Source organism: Hypomesus nipponensis, chromosome 22, assembly GCF_054491055.1.
Source record: "Hypomesus nipponensis isolate SF chromosome 22, ASM5449105v1, whole genome shotgun sequence".
NCBI classification, from domain to species: Eukaryota; Metazoa; Chordata; class Actinopteri; order Osmeriformes; family Osmeridae; genus Hypomesus; species Hypomesus nipponensis.
The window spans coordinates 17,390,289-17,411,442 of record NC_140382.1 but is presented as its reverse complement, the minus strand read 5'-3'; the positions used below and the strand labels follow the sequence as shown (position 1 = coordinate 17,411,442).

The 21,154-nt window shown below is 49.1% G+C and overlaps 1 protein-coding gene across 1 annotated transcript; it reads left to right on the top strand.

Annotated features, from left to right (window-relative positions):
• The first annotated feature begins 529 nt into the window (after positions 1-529).
• LOC146236964 (protein FAM222A-like) lies at positions 530-20,764 on the top strand. The gene is made up of 3 exons (XM_084687511.1): positions 530-770; positions 10,139-10,320; positions 19,394-20,764. The coding sequence occupies exons 2-3, from the start codon at positions 10,185-10,187 to the stop codon at positions 20,728-20,730; spliced, it is 1,473 nt and encodes a 490-aa protein (XP_084543637.1). The 5' UTR covers positions 530-770; positions 10,139-10,184; the 3' UTR covers positions 20,731-20,764.
• The last annotated feature ends 390 nt before the right edge of the window (positions 20,765-21,154 follow it).

Below are 21,154 nucleotides of genomic sequence, written 5' to 3'. Positions count from 1 at the left end.
TGTCCAATTTTTTAAAAATACTCCAAGAAAATACAGTTACCTGAACAAACAATGTTTGTTAGCATATCATTTTTTATTATCTTTAATAATTCCTCAGGCTGTTCCATATTTTCTAGAATGTATTTCTCAATTTCTCACATTTTAAGACTAGCCATTTCTTAATAACGGACTGGGGTTGAAGTGTAGGTTTGAGACACAGAAACCCATGTTTCTGAACCAGACGAGACATAATTGAACTCATTTTATGTGAATTGGCCTCCTCCGCCTTCCAAACCCTCTACCTTTCTCTGTTGTCAACGCTCTGTCTACCCCTTTAAGTTTTTCCGCGAAACGGCAACGTGCACCCTTCGATGCGTTCGTCGTCACGGTGGTTACCGCCTACAGTTTCAAACGATTGGTCGAGCCGTGGGAATATTCAAAACTACTATTGGTCGGGTGCCGGTTTTTACAGTATTGAGAATGCATCCTCTCACTCCGACATCATACTGTAGTTTGGACGGCAGATGCGGATGGGTGGACTGGGACGGAGTATTCCATTGAAAACAATTACAAACGCCATTACCATTTTACCTATGTGCCATGTCGAAGATCTCTTCAAAGTAGCCCTCTGTCTTCATGGATATTTACAGAGATATTAGGCTACTCTCAATCTATTTGGACTTAAGTGGTGGGGTGGTTTTTGCAGAGGAAATACGCCTTGCGATCGGGAGAACAAGCAATCATTCGTGACCAGCCAAAGATAAACAAGCCTTATGATAAGACTCAACACTGTATGTATGAAATATAATTCCATATATTACACTGATGTAAGGTGTATTTGGCGTATTGCATGCGTAGTTTACTTATTCTTTGTCAAATATGTATCATAATTTGTTGAAAGCTTTTTGCATTGCATTCAGAGCAGGTGCTTGTATACATTCAAATGGAAGCTAAATTATGGGATAAGTCGCAAGAAGAAGAATTTAATGATTGGCTTCGTAAGTAAAGAAAATAATGTTTTATGTAACGCATTGTTATTATTGGAGTCAATTGGAAAACCTATATTGCCAATTTAATGTACTGATGTATGCTGAAATGCGATCGCAACATGCCCCTATATGCGCACTTAGGAGAGAGCGTTTCGCCCTCCGTTATTCCCAGGATGGTCGGTTGTTCAGGACTGCATGCGGCAGATTAAAACCTCAGTAGAAACACGAGATTCATAGCCTATATGAAAAGACAACACGAAATTGTTTTAGACGATCACGTTTTCGGATTGTGGCAGGCCACCAGGAAACGAAATCTGACTTTGTTTAATAGTGTCCTGATGCTTGACTTCCGCGGCAGTTGGATAGTGCTTGGTTTGAGTCTGCGTTTAATAGAATGTGTACACGCGCTAGAAACGGTCAAGTCTGGCATAAGTTCCATCGGAAGTGTCTGTGTCGCGCGGGGCGGTGGAGGGTGGTTTGTGACTGCAATATAGCAGGACTTATGTGTCAGAGTCCTAGTGGTTACAGGAAATGCTTTGAAGTATATTATTGGCTCTTCAAAGCTGGCTCTGAAGGCTTAGCTTCCAATTCTATTGTCAAAGCCGGGGGAGGGATCATTGCACCTCATTGCACCGAGGTTGAAGGTTGGTCGCGGCGAAGGGCAATATATATTATGGGGCAAGGTGTGAAATTCTATCCTGCATGCTTTCCTGGATGTGTCAGATCATTTATTAGATTGAGAGATTGAAAGTCTTCAGTTTCTCATCACGGCTTTAAAAGACAAAGCGGTTGCTAGCCTACACAATGTGGCAGTTTTCTTGTGTTGTTCATTGAGGGGGGAGGGGGGGGGGCGTGTTGGTTCAATAAAGACAAATAGCGTATTTGGTGATGGATGGTGTTCTGTCATTTATCTAGAACACCGTTGCATTCCCATGTTTTACCGTGGGGCAACTATACACATCAGTATTGACCCGCTCTCATTCTTGTCATCTGCATGATATCATTTGTTTTTCTTTTCCATATCTATTCAAATCATGAAATAAACATTATGGCCTTTGCGTTGCCAGAACATAATTAAACAAAATGAAAAAGTGCCGTGACTTACCCTCCCCCCTCCCATCTCGGGAAATTGCTTTATTCATACATCTTGGGTTGACTGACATTCAATCGGTTTGACTGGGCCGCTTTCATAATTCTGTCAAGTCTGCAGTTTGAATAACAGAAGCTAAAAATCTTAATTTCAGCTGCCACTCAGTATGTAGTGCTGCATGTTTAATATATGATAGAGCTTAAAGCCAATGTGATTACTCTGGAATTGCTTTTGCTTTGCATTTGATATCTGTATTGCTTATGACACGTCATATTTAATCATTTGGAGACACATAACCTAGTTTTGGATTAGGGTAAGATGGAAATGTCTGTAGGAATATTAAAATATGATAGAGGTATTACTACACGTTTATGGATAAGTAAACAACCTTACATTGTTGGTGGCTCACGCACTCTGGGATATTCCAATGGTAAATGTTGATATTCTCAGCCAGGCGAGGGTTAAACCCTGTACAGTTTTTTTTCCAGGCCTGGCCAGCTTGTTTTAGAGCCTGGTAGAATTACAAACAGAGTCATGTGTGAGCGTCCCTGGGGTTTCCCATGGTTCTCCTCCCAGCCCATCAGCACTTTATCTCCAGGCTTGCGATGAGAGGGGATTTGTCATCTGCCTAACTGTCTGTTCTGTCTGTTCCCCGCTATTCTCTATTCATGGGATATGAAAGCCTTTCTTTGCAGGGCCTGGGCTGTGCAGTGCAACAAGAAGCAGTGGACTCTCCTAAGATCACTCAGAATGAAGCGTCAGTGAACTGCAGGGGAGTTCAAGTGGTATTTTCCGGAAGCTACTGGGGAAACACAGGTCACTTTGACCATCTCCTTTTGATGTTTTCCCAAATTCAAACCGTTTACTTTGGGGCCCTTCGGGTTTTTTTGTGTGTATGTGTGTGACTGTGCATGTGTGTGACTGTGTATGTGTGTGAGTGTGTATGTGTGTGAGTGAGTGGAACGTGTGACCTAGAGAGAGGGTTTTAGAGATTACAAAAATGACCAGAGTTCGAGAAAATGGGGGAAAGTGGGGAGTGGGAGATGTAAAGATTAAGTGACCTTGGAGCACCCAATCATACAGGGGTAATGGCACTGGCTTGGTTGCTAAGCATCCATGGTAAGCACCTTTTATCTACTGAGGATGTCGTTTGTAATTATGGGCTGGCTGCCATCTTTTGAAATCTGCCTAATTGGTCTTTTTTTGTTTTAATTGGATGAGGGGGCTAAAGTGACGGTGGTCCAGGGTTGAAGGGTTAAGGATTAGGCCTCAGAGGTCACAGGGAGGGGGAGAGAGTGAGGAGGGCAGGTTTGGGGCTGTTCTCTCTCTGTCTGCTGTCAGAGCGGCCATTTGTTTTGTCTACTTCACGGTGCCCAGCCTGTCCCTTGAACGATACGCACGCTCGCTGCTGCCTGAATGCACTCACAGCAACGTTATCTATCGTGAACCTGTCCGGAAGACTGCAGACAGAGGTCATTCAGGATTAGTGTCTGGCTCAAAGTCCTCTCTCTCTCTCTCTCTCTCTCTCTCTCTCTCTCTCTCTCTCTCTCTCTCTCTCTCTATCTATCTCTCTCTCTCTCTCTCTCTCTCTCTTTCTTTCTTTCTTTCTTTCTTTCTTTCTTTCTTTCCTTCCTTCCTTCCTTCCTTCCTTCCTTCCTCTCTCTCTCTCTCTCTCTCTCTCTCTCTCTCTCTCTCTCTCTCTCTATCTATCTCTCTCTCTTTCTTTCTTTCTTTCTTTCTTTCTTTCCTTCCTTCCTTCCTTCCTTCCTTCCTTCCTTCCTTCCTTCCTTCCTTCCTTCCTTCCTTCCTTCCTTCCTTCCTTCCTTCCTTCTCTCTCTCTCTCTCTCTCTCTCTCTCTCTCTCTCTCTCTCTCTCTCTCTCTCTCTCTCTCTCTCTCTCTCTCTCTCTCTCTCTCTCTCTCTCTCTCTTTCTCAGAGCAGTGTCCATGCAGATCTGTGTTTATCATTAAGCGTAGGAAGGAGTTCTCCCTCTGAGTGAGTACTCTGCGGGGGGCGTAGCACCAATCTTCTCCCACGAGTTCTTTCAGTTTTATTAACATTTTTAATCACTTGAAGGAATCGGTGACCCGTAACAGCCTAATGGTCTTCAAGTCTGGCCTTCCGGGACGGAGGGAGGGCCTGGTTTGAATGGAGGGAGGGTACAGAGGGTTTTCTTGGCAGCAAGGAGCACTGTGTATATGATTGTTTTCCCCTTTGTAGACAAATCTTACTTGGCAGCGAGTTTATCTCTCCGTGGTAGGTTTCCGAGATATTGCCTGGTTTTCAAAGTATCTTGTAAGAGAAATGTTGGCTGGTTTTGGACGTACGTGTCAGGAGGTATAAGATACAAACTGAGAATCGATGTTGCCGAGGGTGTACCTCCAAATGTAACTTCAAAAGAGGTGATAGAACAACAATGCTTGAAAAGGCGTCTTTCGAGAGACATCGTTAAAACCAAAGCCTGTCTGTCGTCCATTGCCCAGCCCAGTCTGTTCAGAGAAGATCTGCTTTAACCACCAAGCTCATCTGTGAGGCGAATTAGATTAGCCATTGTGTGTTTTGACTTGGAAAGTTCTTCTCCGTGTGCAATGTGCAAGATGATTAAAGACAAAGGCAGGCTTTTGATTATTGGCTGTGCTGAACTGTCTAGCTTCCCTGGCCCAGCAGGTGTGACTAGCAGTGGGTGGATCAGACACAGAGCGTGCAGATACTATTGGCTAGTTAGTTCCCTGTCTTTGCCGTGTGCTTGCATGTGTTGTCGCCCTGGCTCTCTCGACAGTGCTCATTACAGTGCCTTTGAAACCGCTCTTTGTTGATTAAAGCATTTGCCTTCACCTACTGTATGACCACAATGATCATGGTCATTGGCCTTTGATACGAACTGTATCACTGGCCACTGCAGAAGAGAATATTGTGTAAAAACTGCATTCAGACAAGCCACTCTTTTCATCCCGATGTACAATGTAGCAAAGCCAATAATGAATAAGCGACGATTCCTTTAAACATAGAACGAGCGAGTCTGTCTTCACAAACCGCCTCAGTCACAAAGCCAGGCTTATCCAAACGCCTTCCTCCAGTTCCTCCTTTCGTGTGTCGGTGGTTGTGGGAGGAAAAGACCAGGCTGTTTACCTTGTCCTCTCTGTGGGCTAGAGACCAGAAGTCCTAGATGTGTCTACAGTTGACAAAGATAGACCCAATTTCACAACAGTATTTAGGGGAGTATTTTCATAAAATGCCTAGCTGGGTCTCACAATTTATACAAATTCAGATATCAAAAAGCCCAGGCATTTTACCCTGCCCCCAAACAGCCATTCGTTTCTATCCCAGGGTATTTTGGGGAATTTCTCTTCACTCATTGTATATATTTTCTAGGATATCTCCAGTGTTTGCTTGAATTGTGTGGAAATAGCAATCCAGAAATCCCCGCTTAACACGGTTGTAATACCTTTTACAGGGACTAATCTCAATGGAAATGAGGCTCATTGTCATTAGCCGAGGGCCTTGCGCTTGCTTATTGTGTAGGGCAGAGCGACTCTTAGTTGTTAGGATGTCCTGCATTTCAACCTTCTTTTTTTTTTTTTACACAAAAAGAGAACATAAGAGAGAAATCGGGGTCTCTCCCCGAGTTCTGATACCAATTATGCAAACTATTAGAGAATTTAACCAGGGAGTCTCTTATCGGCTAATCCTCGAGTAATAGATTCGATTAAAAATGCATGAGAGGGGGTATATGGATGAGACCAGCAGCTGCAGATACAGGCCTGTCTTGGTCTGTCTGTCTGTATGTGTGTGTGTCTGTGTGTGTGTGTGCAAACACTGTCTGCCTGTCTGTGAACACTGTCTCTCTGTCTGTCTGTCTGTCTGTCTGTGTGCGAACACTGTCTGTCTGTCTGTCTGTCTGTCTTTGTGCGAACATTGTCTGTCTGTCTGTGTGCGAACACTGTCTGTCTGTCTGTCTGTCTTTGTGCGAACACTGTCTGTCTGTCTGTCTGTCTGTCTGTCTGTGTGCAAACACTGTCTGTTTTTCCTGAAAGACACATCCGAGTTGTTGGATGTTGTTTACGGTCTACAGGCGATTCTTATTTTGTTGTTAAATGTATTTGAAAGATAGTTGGATAGTTTGGAAAGTAATCCATCTCTAAGTTACCTTGACAGCTTAATAAGAGAGTGTCTTTAATAAGATGAAAATAACAAAGAAAGACAGAGGATTTAGAATTGTATACCGTACCATCAGCAGTTTGTGTTCTACTTGCTAATTCCCGTTGCTTAGCTCTAGGCCTGGCATGGATTTCTTAGTGAATAAGGAAGGACATTAGCATAGCACTCTGATGCTAATCCAACTAGCGAGAGAAAGGGTGCTACACTCAAACCTTTTCTCATTATCATCTAATTATTAACTGAGAACTGCAGAAGCTGAGAGGATTGGGCGCAAGGAGGAGGATTGGGAGGGGTGTGTGTGGATCGTGTATGCGTGTGTGTGTGTGTGATAGCGGAGAGGGTTTGTGGTTTAGTAGCGGTAGTTGAGGGGGTTGAGTGGGTGGGGGGGGGTGGGGGGGGGGGGGTTGAGAGTGTTTTTGTCTGGGTGTTATTTGTGTTTGTTTAGAGGGTTTCAGGGCATTTTTCCTCTATCCTCCAGCCCAGACCCTGGAGGCTGGTCTAAGTAGAAGGAACCTTCTGGAAGGTCAGGGTTAGGCTGTTATCTGTGTGTGCTAGAGCTTATATTATCAGTGCACAAACATGCCCTTCCAAACATCTTTTGGAGTTTCCCAGGGTTAGCTGAAAATGGATGTGGCTCCTTGTTTTGTTTTTGATTTTTTAAATAATGTGTTTTGAATGGAGTACACGTCTGAATGAGATGCAGGCAATGTTCTGCATCACAGAGGGATGTCAACTTTAGGAGGGGGGGCAAGGGGTAGAGGGGGGTGAAAATGATACAGTCATTTAGGAGACACTCGCCTGATGAGAGATATCCAGTGGAAGTTTTCTTATCAACAGCTTTCCCAGGAGGCGGCTGGACAGAAGTCCCTGAGGGACACCATCTGGTTCCAGCTGGAATCGAAGAGGATCAGAAGTCTGCAGATTCAAACCACAGCCATCTTGGCTGCTTCTCCTCTCCCCTCTCTCTCTCTCTCTCTCTCTCTCTCTCTCTCTCTCTCTCTCTCTCTCTCTCTCTCTCTCTCTCTCTCTCTTTTTCTCTTTCTCTCTCTACCTTCCCTGAGCTGACCTTGTTATCTCCACAAACACAATCCTGTCCACCGTCCCAAGAAAGACAATAGCTTGTAAAATGAGACATTTTATTTTTTCATGCCCCCCCCCACTCCCGGAAAACTAACCCGTCCGTGGTTGGAGGGGGCCAATTTGTCTGCCAAAACGTCCTTATCAGGAAAACCTTGGGAGACAAAAGATGGAGTGCGGAGCGCCCGGCGCTTATCTCTCCGACAGACCCTCGGTGGAGAGCATCACCCTTGATAAGGCCTCTTATCGCCAGCCCCGATGTCACCCCAAAGTGGCAAGGATTGAATGTCCTTGCCACTCAAACTTTGTCCCCTTTTCTCATTATCCGAGCGAGCAGAGGCCTCGCTCACATGGCCGCGGGGACAGGAAGAGGTGACAGATTGGTGTGAGAGGAACGGGAGTTGGTGGGGGAGGAGGGAGGGTCGATGGTGGTGGTGGTGGTGGTGGGGGGGGGGGGGGGGTTGAGGGTTAGGGCAGTGGGTGAGGAAGTGGCGGTGAGTGTAATCATGTGTTCATTCAGCAGGCGCTTTTATCCAAAGCGACGCACAGGGGGAGATGGAACCTGCTGCCTCTTGATCCACAGCCTTAAGCTCCACCAGCGGGGAGCTGGGTCGATGGTGTGATCATGGGTGGTTCCTGTCAGCCCTGGAACCGGTGGAGGCTGGAGAGGGGACGACTGTCCAATGTTTGGTCAGGAGTCAAGCCGAGAGACATGCTCAGGGACACTGCTGAGGACGGGGGCTTTGGAGAGAAGGTCTGTGACTGGCCTCAACCCTTTAACTTCAGTTAGAGTCACACACTCTGAGAAGAAAAAAACCTCCACTCTCTGAAAACGCTTTGATCCTTGTCCTTTTCAAGCTCGACGGGGAACGCACAGCCCCTTCTCAGCCCTAAGGTCTCACGAAATCTCTTTCTTCCACTTTTAGATTTGGACTGGATAAAGGGAGCTTCCTGTCAGTTATGCATGCCGTTTCCCCTTTCCAATCTCTCCCCCCCCCTCGGTAAAAACATTTTTGATTTTAAAGAAGTGGCCTCTCTGTGAATGATAATGCCTTCATCCAGGGGCAAATTGGAGAAGCAATGGAAGGTCCTTGGATGCTCTTTTCTCATATTCCGCTTTTAAAGCAGTGAAGGCATTTCCCTGGAGACTCCTCCCCCCCTCTCTCTCTCTCTCTCTCTCTCTCTCTCTCTCTCTTTTTCTCTCTCTCTCTCTCTCTCTCTCTCTCTCTCTGTCTTTTCTCCTCCTCCTCCCTTTTGACAAATGCGTGGTAATGGAAGGGTAGTTGTGAAATTGGTATTCTTTTTTAAAATGGAATCTGACCATAGAGAGGCTTTTAGCTTTTCAGCCCATGTGTGTTCAGATGAGAGAGGCTGTGCTTTGTGGTTAGAAGGGAGAATGTCACTGGGGGGCAGAGTGGAGGGAGAGGGAGCGAGGGAGAAAGGGAGGGCTGGAGTGGGGGCGGCGGGAACTCTTCAGGCACCTGACTAGAATGAGACCCAGTGTGTTCCTCTGGTCTTTGAGGTGGAGGTAATCATGTTTCTTCAGTCAGTCACCGAACACTCTATCCTGTGGTTGACTCACTTAGGCAGCTCCGTGGACTTAGAGTGCAGAAATGAAAACAATGACGAGAGGTGAATAAAGACAGAGAGAAGGGGGGGGGGAAGTTGAGATAGAAAGAGATAGGAGAAAGGGAGAGAGAGAGGAAGTAGGGGAGAGAGAGAGAGAAGTGAGAGGGAGAAAGAAAGAAAGAAAGAAAGAAAGAAAGAAAAGGAGAGGGAAGGAGAGAGAGAAAGATGAACACAGTTGGAGACAGCTGTGTGCTGCTGGCCTTAAGCTGTTGGTCTGTCGCTCTCCACATTCTATCGACTCTCAACATTTTTGGAGTTCCTTGTTGACACACGAAGCCAGTTTTAATTAGGAGAATAGCCTTGGTGTGGAAGCAAAGGTGTGGGAGACATTGTGATAGAGAGGGTGCGACAACATATAAAAAGAGGTTGTTTTGCATGTGGCAGCACTGTGTGCCAATGTCCCTGTGTTGGCAGCCTGGGGTCGTTCATCTTTATTATCGCCAAGCTAGCATTTTCATACGCTGACTCCATCAGACGATCAAAGACGTTGCAGCGTAACCAGATGCACCTCTTCATCTGAAGCACAGATAATATTCCGCTGCCGATCCCACTGAGAATGATAGCTGCAATCAGCGACGCTGGGAGAAGACTGCCCAGTCAGGGACACAAACGCTTATCCCTCCCTCCCGACCACACTTACCATTGCAAATTGCCGAAACCGTTTCGGGGCGGGGATGGAGGGAGTGGTGGTGGTGGGGGGGGGGGGGGGGGCGGGAACGGACGATTCCCTCGTAATCAATACTGCCATCCATCCATGGAGAAATGCAGTCCCTGCGCTCTGAGACCGTGAGGCAGAGAAGGGGAACCGAGAGCAGCTACAAGGCATTTTAACGATCCCTGATATGGAAGGGGACAGAGGGAGATGGATCATTGTAGAGAATTCTCCTAACAGCTGAGCTGGGGGGGGGAAGAAGGAGGGAAGAGCTGCTTTGGTGTGTGTGTGTGTGTGGGGGGGGGGGGTAGGAGACACGTGCTGAGTCTGACCAGCAGGGGGCCTACTTTTACTCAGGCCGGAGTGCAGATCACGGTCGAGGGAAGAGAGAGAGACTCCTTGGTGGACGTTTGCAAAATCCCCTTTTTCTCAGGCTCTGACCACCCAAAGTACTCTTTTGACGTGTCAGTTCAGCCACCGCCAGGGGCTTGTAATGTGACACATGGCTGAAAGTGAAATTGAGACGCTGGTTTCTCCTGTGTGTGTCCCTCCGCCCCCCTCGCAGGTCCTCCGGAGCTGTGTGGGACTGTAGAACACCCCGGAGAGCTGCCATGTTGGCCTGCGTCCAGAGGCGTCAGAACCTCCCAACCTCGTCCCAGCGCCTGGTCTGCGCCCCCAAGATCCTGGAGGCTCCGCCCCTCACCCTCCAGCTACCGCCGCTGCCGTCACAGAGCGCCTCTCGGAAACGTGAGTCCCGAGTCAAGGAAAAACTCCCAGTAATCTCAAGGGAACTCGTGTCTCAGAGTTAGGACTGAGAGAGGTGGGGTGAGGCAGGAATAACAGGTGAAGGCTGAGGGAGACAGGAGGAGGCTGGAGTGACAGGGAAGGCCGGGGTAGGCAGAGGAAGGCTGAGGGAAACAGGGCGAAGCTGAGGGAGATAACAGTGACATGGGAAGGGTAAGCTAACCTTGGCCCTGTCGCGGAGAACTCTGGGATAACATCCCTCCCAGATCTATGTGAACTGGTCCTTTATCTCAGGTTGTCATCTGACCAGCTAATTTCATTCATGAGGCCGTTGATCTGACTGGAGCTGAACGTTCTGGGCCGGAGCTGCGGCCACGGTGACGGCGATGCTATCGCCATGGTGACGGTGATGCTATCAAGGTTGCACGCCCCTTGTCCCACATGAGCCTCGTGAAACTCACAACTTTGTGAACAACTTCTACTTCAAGGTAGTTCACTCTTTTTCACAGCTGTGAACAAAAGCCATTTTCACCCCAAACACATCCACACCGTACAGTACTAAACTTTCTAATGATCCTCAGACACACAATGAGATGGTGGTTTACACCACAGCACTCTGAGTCACATACGGTTCTCCGCTGTCATGTCTGCGAGTCTTTCTGTACAGCACCTAATTACCACGGCAACAAGGACGGGAGATCTTCCTTTTGAACTTGGTCCGCAGTATGAACCCTACCCAGGCATGTGTTGTGTTAATGACTGAACACTCTCTGTGATGACATGCCTTATTATGCATGTCATAAACACAGATCTCAAAAGGCATTGTTTGTAGTCTTCCCTGCCAGCGCAAATTATGATCAAATTTAATGAGAGGAGACAGGGGGGCTGCTGCTTACTGATAAATCTGGTTAAGGGCAGTCTGGGTGCGTGGATTATAAACTGAATGCGGATGGTTTACCTTTTAAGAGTAAATGTTTGATCTTGATTAGATATTTGCTCGATCTGTTACTCTGGTCTCTTTATAGGAACAGATAAAAAAAGACTGTAAGCTTATAAGACTGCCTTGGAGCATGAAATGATTAGAGTATTTTATTGTTGACTGGAAGATGCATTCATAGTTAGGGTTAGGGTTGGAGATTAATTTAGAGATAAACTTCAAGGTCGGTGTTTCTGAGAGAAATGTCAATGAAACAAACTGATTGGATTTGTACTCAGCACGAAACCCCCCCTCCCCCCAAACATCTCAGGTTATCCTCTCATAGAACCTGACCTTCCTTCTGCCATATGCCTCCAATCTCCCCCATCTCTCCCACTCTCACGGGGTGAAATGCCTCTTTATCTTCCCGATATTAAATATTAATTGGGAATCAGTGGAGCACTTGTCTGCTAAATGCTGGAACAGAAGGGCGTAGTTTGCCTCAGGCAGAACCATGGGCGTCTACTCAGCCAGTTTTTACCTGTAGGACCCACTCTCTCCCTCGACTGCGTGTGCAGCGTGTGTGTGTGTGTGTGTGTGTGTGTGCGCGCGGGGAGCCACCTCCCCTCTCTCCCTTCCCCCTGCAGCACCACTCTGACATTTCAAATACAGTCACACAAAACAAACGAACCCAGGGAAGGGAGCCCCCCTGGCCAGGCAGAAGGAGTTCTCTGTGAGACTGAATGGGGGTCGCTTGGTTTAGCTTCCATTAGGAAACTCATTCCAAAAAAACGATTCAATCGTGGTTTTTGTGCTGAAAAACCTATATTGAATACGTCTAGGCTAAACGCCTGCTCGTTTGGCACCAAATAAGGAACGACAGCACAGTTCACACATATGACATATCCCATCTAGCGAATTTCATGTGTAACCTGCTTCGGGTGACTGCTGAAAAGATTCCCCCAGGAAGCCATGTTGGAGGCGTGGAGGGTGACGCTAACTGTGTGGCTTCATGCCAGGGGGTTTGAAGAGAACTGTGCTCTCCTCGGCTCTTTGGCTCAAAGACAGGGGCAGGGAATGCTTCCCCCCCCCCCCCCCCGCATTGGCGGGCCGTGTTTCCGGAGGGCGTTCTTAGAGAGGCGCGCGTCCCGTAACTGCTGGCGGGGAAAGCAGCGCGGAGACAAATGAGGAGTGACACTGGAATAAAGAGGTATCCGCCCCGCGTGTCTTCAAGCACACATAACTAAGTGCTCAACCCTGGGGTTGTTCTGTTCCGGGAACACCCCACACGAACAGATTACCGACGAGGGCGAGGAGAAGGGGCTCAAATGAGAGCTGTGTTTTGTTTGTCGTTTTAGGTTTGTGTTTCATGTTTATGCTTCAATGCAAGTTTCAATGCAACTCTGGTGGGTGTACAGCATGCGACTGATGAACGAGGATGAGACGTACAGTGTGGTGTGTGATAGAGTGATGATGCAGGCCTTTGGGGAGATGTAGATGATATTAAGGATGTCATTTTGCTCTCTGAGTATCAGCATATTACCGTAGAGTCTGGCCCAAGGCCCTGGCCTCTCTCTCCCTCTCTCGGTATCTATTCGTCTCTAACTGTCTCCCCCTCTTTCTCTCTCTCACTCTCTCACTCCACCTCTCTCCCAGAATCAGCCTTGTGAAAGGCCTGTAACCCAGAGACTAACCTCCACACGCACGCACGCGCACACACACAGGCCATCATTAATATGGATGCTTGTTAAATGGATACTGAGATAATGAGAAGAGCAGACTCTCAGGGGGCCAGGCCCCTCACCAGACACCATTCAGAAGACTCTACCACAGACATTTACATTTAGTCATTTAGCAGACGCTCTTATCCAGAGCGACTTACTGTAAGCCCCCCGAGGCAAGTAGGGTGAAGTGCCTTGCCCAAGGACACAACGTCATTTGGCATGGCGGGAATCGATCCGGCAACTTTCTGATTACTAACCCGATTCCCTCACCACTCAGCCATCTGAATCCCACAGACACCATCCCAGAGGCCCTGCTCTGCTCACAACCAGATACCGTCTAGGAAACTCCGCCACAGATCTCCACTGTAGATAGAAGCCGTCAGATTGGGGTGGAGAAATTGCCCTCGATACGCATTAAACAAATCGTCCTGTTTCTCACACGCGGCGGCATGCAGCGTGGGATGTAGCGGTTGAAACAGGGGAGGTTTTGGAGGCTGCTGCGGGGTGATGTCGTGCTGAAGAGCGAGCGAGCGAGGCGGGCAGGGTCAGTAATCAATACCAGGCGAGACTCTCTCTCTCTTTCTTTCTCTCTCTTTCTCTCTCTCTCTCTCCCTCTCTCTCTCCTTCTTTCTCTCTCTGTCTCTCTGTCTCTGTCACTCTCGCTTTCTCTCTCTCTCTGTCACTGTCTGTCACTGTCTGTTTCTCTCTCTCTCTGTCACCCTCCCTCTCTCTCTCTCTCTCTCTCTCTCTCTCTCCCTCCCTCTCTCTCTCTGCCTAAGTAACAGGCAAGTCAATTACTGTACAGAGCTGCAGCTCTGCAGCTGAAGGATAGGCGGGGTCAATTAATTACACGGGTCCTAATGAGTGGGCCTATTAGGGGCGGCTGCGCTCGTACGGGACGTCGCCATGGCAACGGTGGCCTGGGCTTGTAATGCGTTGTTAATCAGCTCATGTGGCGTCAAGGACGGTCTCTGGCTAGGTTGGTTAGGATGTTGGGATTATTCGGCGTGGTGAAGTAAAAACTGCCGGCGTGTGACAGGAAAGCAGTTTTTTTGTTCCCGTTTGGAGAGCAGAGTGCAATTAAGCACTAATTAACCAGCTAGTGTTCAAGTGCCTCTGTGCCTCAACCCCTGTGAGGATTAGGTATTTGTAAACATGTTATCGCGCAAGAAAACTGTTATCGCATGAAAACTTTTTAGCAAAGCATCAAAGCCTTTCTAAAAGGGGGGGGGGGGGGTTTACCTATCTCCATGTGGATCGAGACCTTGAACGAGTAGAGAGAAGACTTTGTCCTTTTTTTGTCTGGGTATGTGGGGCCTAGTGAGAGAAGGGGAGCAGCCATGGTGTGGAAATGCGCTGAGTCTGTCCAACTGCCGTTTTTAGAACCTGGCTCAGGGGCTTGTTTTGCCCGTTAATCAGTGATTAACTCAAACAGCTCCAAAACAATGAGGTCTCCACTCTGATCTGCAGGGAATTGCTTTAAGCGTGACCATGGGAAAAAAGATTAGGCAGCTTACCGCGACAGAAAGCGCCGTGTGGGATTTTATGGGGGTGGATTGAGAGAAGGGTTACGAAAGACCAGCAGGGCAGGCTGGATACTTACTGTTGTATCTCTGCATAGATTTGTTCTTTTAACCTGAACAGTTTTGCTTTTAAAAGCTGTAGATACACAGTTGTACACACACACTCTCTTTAGCACACACATACACATATTTAGTCATTTTAGTCATTTAGCAGACGCTCTTATCCAGAGCGACTTACAGTAAGAACACATACACACTATCCCACTCACACTCTCTTTTCCTCAAAAAAACACACTTATACACACTCTCTCTCTCTCTCTCTCTCTCTCTCTCTCTCTCTCTCTCTCTCTCTCTCTCTCTCTCTCTCTCTCTCTGTCTCTCTCTCTCTCTCTCTCTCTCTCTCTCTCTCTCTCTCTCTCTCTCTCTGTCTCTCTCTCTCTCTCTCTCTCTCTCTCTCTCTCTCTCTCTCTCTCTCTCTCTCTCTCTCTCTCTCTCTGTCTCTCTCTCTCTCTCTCTCTCTCTGTCTCTCTCTCTGTCTCTCTCTCTCTGTCTCTCTCTCTCTCTCTCTGTCTCTCTCTCTCTCTCTCTCTCTCTCTCTCTCTCTCTCTCTCTCTCTCTCTCTCTCTCTCTCTCTCTCTCTGTCTCTCTCTCTCTCTCTCTCTCTCTCTGTCTCTCTCTCTCTCTCTCTCTCTCTCTCTCTCTCTCTGTCTCTCTGTCTCTCTCTCTCTCACACACACACACACACACACACACCCACAGATGCTCATTATCAGCCAACAGAAAGTAGTTCATTATAGATCTTAGAATGAGCCTGAGGTTAATTAGGCGTGGTGTTAATTGAGATTTTAGGATTGCCCTTCACCCCCTCCCCTCCTCTCCAAGGACAGCTCGACCCCCCCCCCCCCCATCACCACCACCATGAGGGAACTGCTAAGATTAGGTGTTTTGCCAGATAAATTATGCGTGTTGTTCTCATTAGAGGTTTCCATCAAGTTTCTACCCCCCCCCCCCAGTCGCTGCACCATCAAAGCTCTGAAGGCCGACAGCGTGGGAGGGTGCAGCTCAGCGGTTAGAGCACTTGACTGCAGATCAAGAGGTTGCAGGTTACAATCCCCCCTCTGCTGTAGTTGCTTTGCTGAAAGCATTGTTGTTATTACTAACACACTTAGCGAATCAACAGCTGAATTCCCCATCACAGAGCACTTCACCTCAATCACTCTGGTCGAGGGAAGAAGAAAAAACTGCTTTAAGGAGTTCCAGAACGTACATTTGTAAGCCCGACCAGCTGCCCTCGGACAAGGTTGACTGCTAAACACGAGCGTTGTGGTATTCAGCGCGGCGCTTTGCCGTAGCGAGACAGCTCGAACTGTGCTGTCATCATCTGCTCCTCTCTCTCCAGGCTGAAGACTGAGAGGCTGTAGCTCGCGTGTGCAGGCTGATTAAGTGCTTAAGGTCAAACTGCTAATTACCCCTCTCTGTCACGCCGTACCTAACAGCTCAGAGTGTGTGTGTGTGTTTGTGTGTTTGGTGTGGAAGAAAGCATTTCTCAAAGGCTTGAGAAAAAGCTCAGTTTTTGTCATTCGCAGTCTTTCCTTCCTGGGGATTTCCATACATTTCAATGGTAGCGCCAGGAAAGGTCAGACTTGTGCGTTTCCAGAGCTCCCCATCCGACAAGGAAACATTCCAGGAAGACTAAACATTCGTAAATCTGGTGTCTTCCTTTCTACCGTGCAGCTGGATGCTATTCCAGGCTCACGGCTGGGCGTTTTGAAAGCTTCGAGCTGATGAACGATAGTTTGCTGTGTGGGGTGGGCCTCCAAGCGGCCACAGAGTCCCTCTTAAAAGCCTCGGAGCGGTGGGTGGCATCGCTATGACGCTTCGCCACTGGCCTGACAGGACCGTAATCTCTGGACTTATGCAGTGAGACGCCTTTTGAAGATGAGATAGCATTCACAGCGTTTGAAGTGTTTTGGGCTCTGGGACTGTGGGCTTGACATCGTACCAGAGACAGGAGGGCTGGAGTGGCAGGCTGTGATTGGTGTTTTTTCTTCTTCTGTGGTAATTGGGTGAGGGGGATGCCAGAGGGAGCACATCAGACAACTAGAGCTATTCAACAGGAGAGGATGTTGATCTCGGATTTGAAGCAGTTGTTTATGTCAAAGGGAAGACAGGAGAGGGACGGCCTCGTTGGAGGAGATGACACGATGAGGTCTCAGGTGAACGGGATTCTCTGAGGAAGCTCGTGTTTTGGCCCGAGGGAACTAAATCCTGCTGCACTCCAGCCTGGTCCTCTTCCCCCTTTCTTCAGAGGGAGGGAAACAAAGAGAGAGAGAGAGAGAGAGAGAGAGGGGAGAGAGAGAGAGGGAGGGGAGAGAGAGAGAGGGGGAGAGAGAGACAGAGAGAGACAGAGAGAGACAGAGACAGACAGAGAGAGAGAGAGAGAGGGGGGGGGGAGAGAGAGAGAGAGAGAGAGAGAGAGAGAGAGAGAGAGAGAGAGAGAGAGGGAGGGAGGGAGGGAGGGAGGGAGGGAGGGAGGGAGGGAGGGAGGGAGGGAGGGAGGGAGGGAGGGAGGGAGGAAGGGAGGGAGGGAGGGAGGGAGGGAGGGGAGAGAGAGAGATAGAGAGGGCATGGGGGTGGTTGCTCCAGTCTAAACCCTGTGTGTAGACATCTGTTCAATGCTTCCCAAACGCCCCTGTGTTCTCTAGCTGGCTTGTGTTGTGATACATAAATAACTACTGTTGTGCCGTGCTATGTTTCTCTGTGGAATTCATTGCGGCTGCTGGCACCTTGGTGCTGTTCCTGTGCCTCCACTGGGAGATGCCTGCATGAATCCAACCCTCAACCTCGCCTCTTTCCGCCATCTTAAACACCCAATTTATTTCCTTTTATGAGATGGATCTTGTAGATTGAATCATTTTCACAGTTGGAGGCTCATTGTGGGCCTGAAATGAAATGAACTCCCCAATCAATTTCGAACAGGGACAACAAGTGAGTTCTCTCTCGCACGGCTGAGGAGCTTCTTAAAATGGGTTTTGTTATTGAAAACGAAATGAAGTGTTTTGTTTAGATTTTTTTTTCTTCTCCCATCCCCTTTTGTCGTTTCTCTTCACTTTGTTTGGTCGCTCGCTGTGATTTTAGGTGACTACAGAGTAATCTCTCACTAATTACAGCACTTTTGCTTTTCATGTCAGGAATTGTGTCGTTTGGAGGGGCGGGGGTAATTTCTGCCAGGTGATTTATTGCCTTTAAATGGAGCGCCTATTCTGCCTCTCCTTGGTCGCCGTGAGCTAAGCAGCCATGAAATTGCCTGAATAATGGTGTTTAAATCCAATCTTGGTTTGTCCCTTCAGCTGTCCAGTACACCATTCAGTAGCGGCCCCTATAGAGGCTCCTTCCAGTTTGCCTCCACTTCTCCATCAGTTTCCAGCTCCTACATCACAGTCAATCCAGGCTCAGAGGACTTAGGAGAGAGGATTCCTCACAGGTAGATAGCCTTGAAAGGTTTAAGTCTGCTTAGGAATCGCCTTAGAGAAGGCAGGATACCCTTGACGAAATCAGAGGCTTTTTTCCCAATGAGGGTCTTTTTTCTTCTTCTTTTTAACCCTTTTTCCTTGCCTGTGTGGGAGGTAAGACATGAGAACACAGTATCAGAAGAGGGTTCTAGTGAAGAACACTGTCTTTCTCAGTTCAAGGGGAGGCTACATCAGTTTTTACATGTTGACCTGCAAAATCTACAGGAAGCAGATGAGTTTGGCTGTCATTTCCTCCGACCTGATTCAAGCACCAAGGTCTTCTGCCTCAGCCCAGCCCATCCCAGCCCTGGCCCTTCCTGCACTCATCTCACGGCCAAAATATCACCAAATGAATCCCACTTGAGCCTCTTGCGACGACAAAATTGTGTTTCTCTCCTCCCCGGCCTCCTCCTGCTCCACTCTCTAATTTCCCTGAGTAATCCGATTCTGGGTTGAAATAAGTCCAAATTAATTTCATAAAGCACTGATCAAACAGCGCCCGGGGGTGTCTCCCGTCCCCCAAATGAGTTTAAAGGAGATGCAGATGTCTGGTGCTCGCCCTCTGAAAACAAAAGGGGGCAGGGGGAGAGGTGAGAGGGAAACGGAGGAGGCGTTACAATAAGTGGGTTTTTATTGGACGATTTTTCTTGTCTCCGCTCCTCTTCCTGGACATGTGGCTGTGGCATGTTTATCTATTGCTATATTTATCATCTGCACTTCCTCCTGGAAGAGGGCTTCAGCTGTAAAGGGAAAGGTCAGCAGATAAAGATGATCGCCTTTATCTCGTCTTGAGTCGCAGCTTCTAAATGTCAACATACATCCTCCCTCCATGTATTGACCTGCTTCTCATCAGGCCTGCGGTTTCAAGCAACATTTGTAGCATCAAGATAATTATTCAGTCAGTCTTTTGGATTGAATAGACATTAATGATAGCGTGGACTAAAGCCTTATCAATAAACTAATCTCAGAATGTACTAAGCTAGGATGGGAATAGATATCAGGTGTTTAAGTCCAGTTGTGCCAACGTTACTTCTTCTAATCTGTAACATTCCTCCTTTCTACTTCAAATATTCCTTATCTGGATTCTGAGTGATTCATAGATCCTGGTTTAGAAGGGGGTGGAGTTCAGTATTCTGAGTAATCCATACAGCTGACTTTACAATGGGATGAAATGTTGATCTGAGTGATCCATTGAACATAGTTACAATGGAATGGGATTCTGAATTTAGAGTGATCAATAGAACCTATTTTACAAAGGGATGGAATGAAATGCCGAGCAATCCATAGAAGCCAGCTAACAATGGGATGGAAGTCTGAGATCCATAGAACCTCTGTAGAACCTCTGTGAAACCTCCGTAGAAGCTCCCAGTAACAGTTCCATCCACTGTGTTTGTGTTTCAGATGAGCTAGCCTCCATGGCGCCGTCTCGCTACCCGTCGGCTGCTGAACTGGACGCCTTCGCCCAGAAGACGGCCAGCAGCCCTCTGTCCATCAAGATCTTTCCGTCCAACATCCGCGTGCCTCAGCACAAGCAGCTCAACCGCACCGTCAACGGCCTGGATACCACCGGCCCGCGCTACAGCCCCTACTCCGGGGGCTACCAGGGCCTGCTGGCCACGGTAAAGGCCTCGGTCCTGGTCGGAGGTGTGGTGAAAAACTCGGAGGGCAAGAGGACTAAACATTCCCCGGCGCAAACGGCGGTGGCGCCCTACAACCCCGCCGGCCGGCATGGACTCAAGGCCTTCCATCGCCCCCCCGACGGGCCCGGCGTGACCACGCCCTCTCACCTTGTGCCGGCTACCTCGACCGTGTCGGGGACGGCTCAGACGGTGGCGTTGGGGCCCCAGGGCATGCTGAGGCAGATGGGCCGGCAGCCCCACAGCCAGGCCCTACCGAGGGGCGGGGGAGCCCAGGCCAGCCCCTTCCTCCAGGCTGTGGCTGCCGTGGCCTGCTCGGACTCAGGCTTCCCCCTCGGGGCTCCGGCGCAGAGCGGCCTGGCTTACTCGGGGGCCGTGCTGCCCACGCAGAGCGCCGACATCGCCAAGGCCGGCTACCTGGACACGGTGGACTACGGCATGTGGCAGCAGTACCACCAGGGGGCGCTGCGCATGTACGGCAACTCGAGGGGAAGCAGCAGGGGAGGGGCTACCGTCCGCTCCCCCGAGACCTGCCTCCCATTGGCTTGCTCCTCCCAGCTCGCCTACAGGCCCCACCCTCTCAGCACGGGAGGAGACGGGGGCGGGCCTGAGCACGTCAGCTCCTCCCCTCTGAACTGTGCACCCATGCACGGGGAGTTCTCCGTGGGGCAATACTTTGCCCCGCCCTGGAACAGTCTCCTGGTCACCCCAGACAGCGACTGTTACACATCCCAGGAGATGCTGCCCAGATCCTCAATGGCCAGACCCAGGGACATGGGCATTTCCCACCCTCACCCCCACCCCAGCCAACACCCACACCAAGGCCTCCGCCACCTCCCCCACCCCCAGGCCTACAGCACAGACCAAAGCCAGGGGCTCTGTTGTGGCCTGGCAGGCAGCAGCCTGTGCCACGCGTCGGTACTGAGCAGCAGTCTGCAGTCTCTGGAGTGCCTGATCAGTGAGATCCACCCACCCTGCATCAAGGAGCGCATGCTGGGCCGGGGGTACAACGCGGCGGGCATGCCCCACCTCCTGGACTACCCCCCCCACCAGCACCCGCAGCAACTCACCAGCCACATCCAGCTACCGGTGTTCAGATAGTAGTGCGTTCATTTTAGCAGACGCTTCCCAAAAAAACCTAAAAACTATTATCTCTAGTGATGTACACGGGTGGGGTGGGGGGGTGGGGGGGGTGGGGGGGTGGGGTGGGGTGGGGATTCGAAACCTGCCACTTCTCAATGTGCTGTCGAACGGTCTGACCACCGAGCGGTGACCGGATAAGACCAGGGCACGCCGCGCTGGACACACCGCATGATGCCCGAGGGAATCCCAACGAGAACTCACTGGCTGGCAGGGCGGCCATGTTGGATAGACAAGGCCCCCCCTGTGTATGTCACCTGCCTTTGTAATGTGAGCATGCGCTGTACGTGTTGCTAGAGGGCTCTGTGTAGTATGTGGTGTCGTAGAGTCTGAAAGGGTGATCATGATAATCAATGATGAAAATAATGACTGACCTGACTGACTG

Coding starts and splice junctions, on each gene's coding strand:
- LOC146236964 (XM_084687511.1), top strand. CDS start 10,185: ATGTTGGCCTGCGTCCAGAGGCGTCAGAACCTCCCAACCTCGTCCCAG. Junction 10,321..19,393: donor ACAGAGCGCCTCTCGGAAAC/GTGAGTCCCGAG, acceptor TTTGTGTTTCAG/ATGAGCTAGCCTCCATGGCG.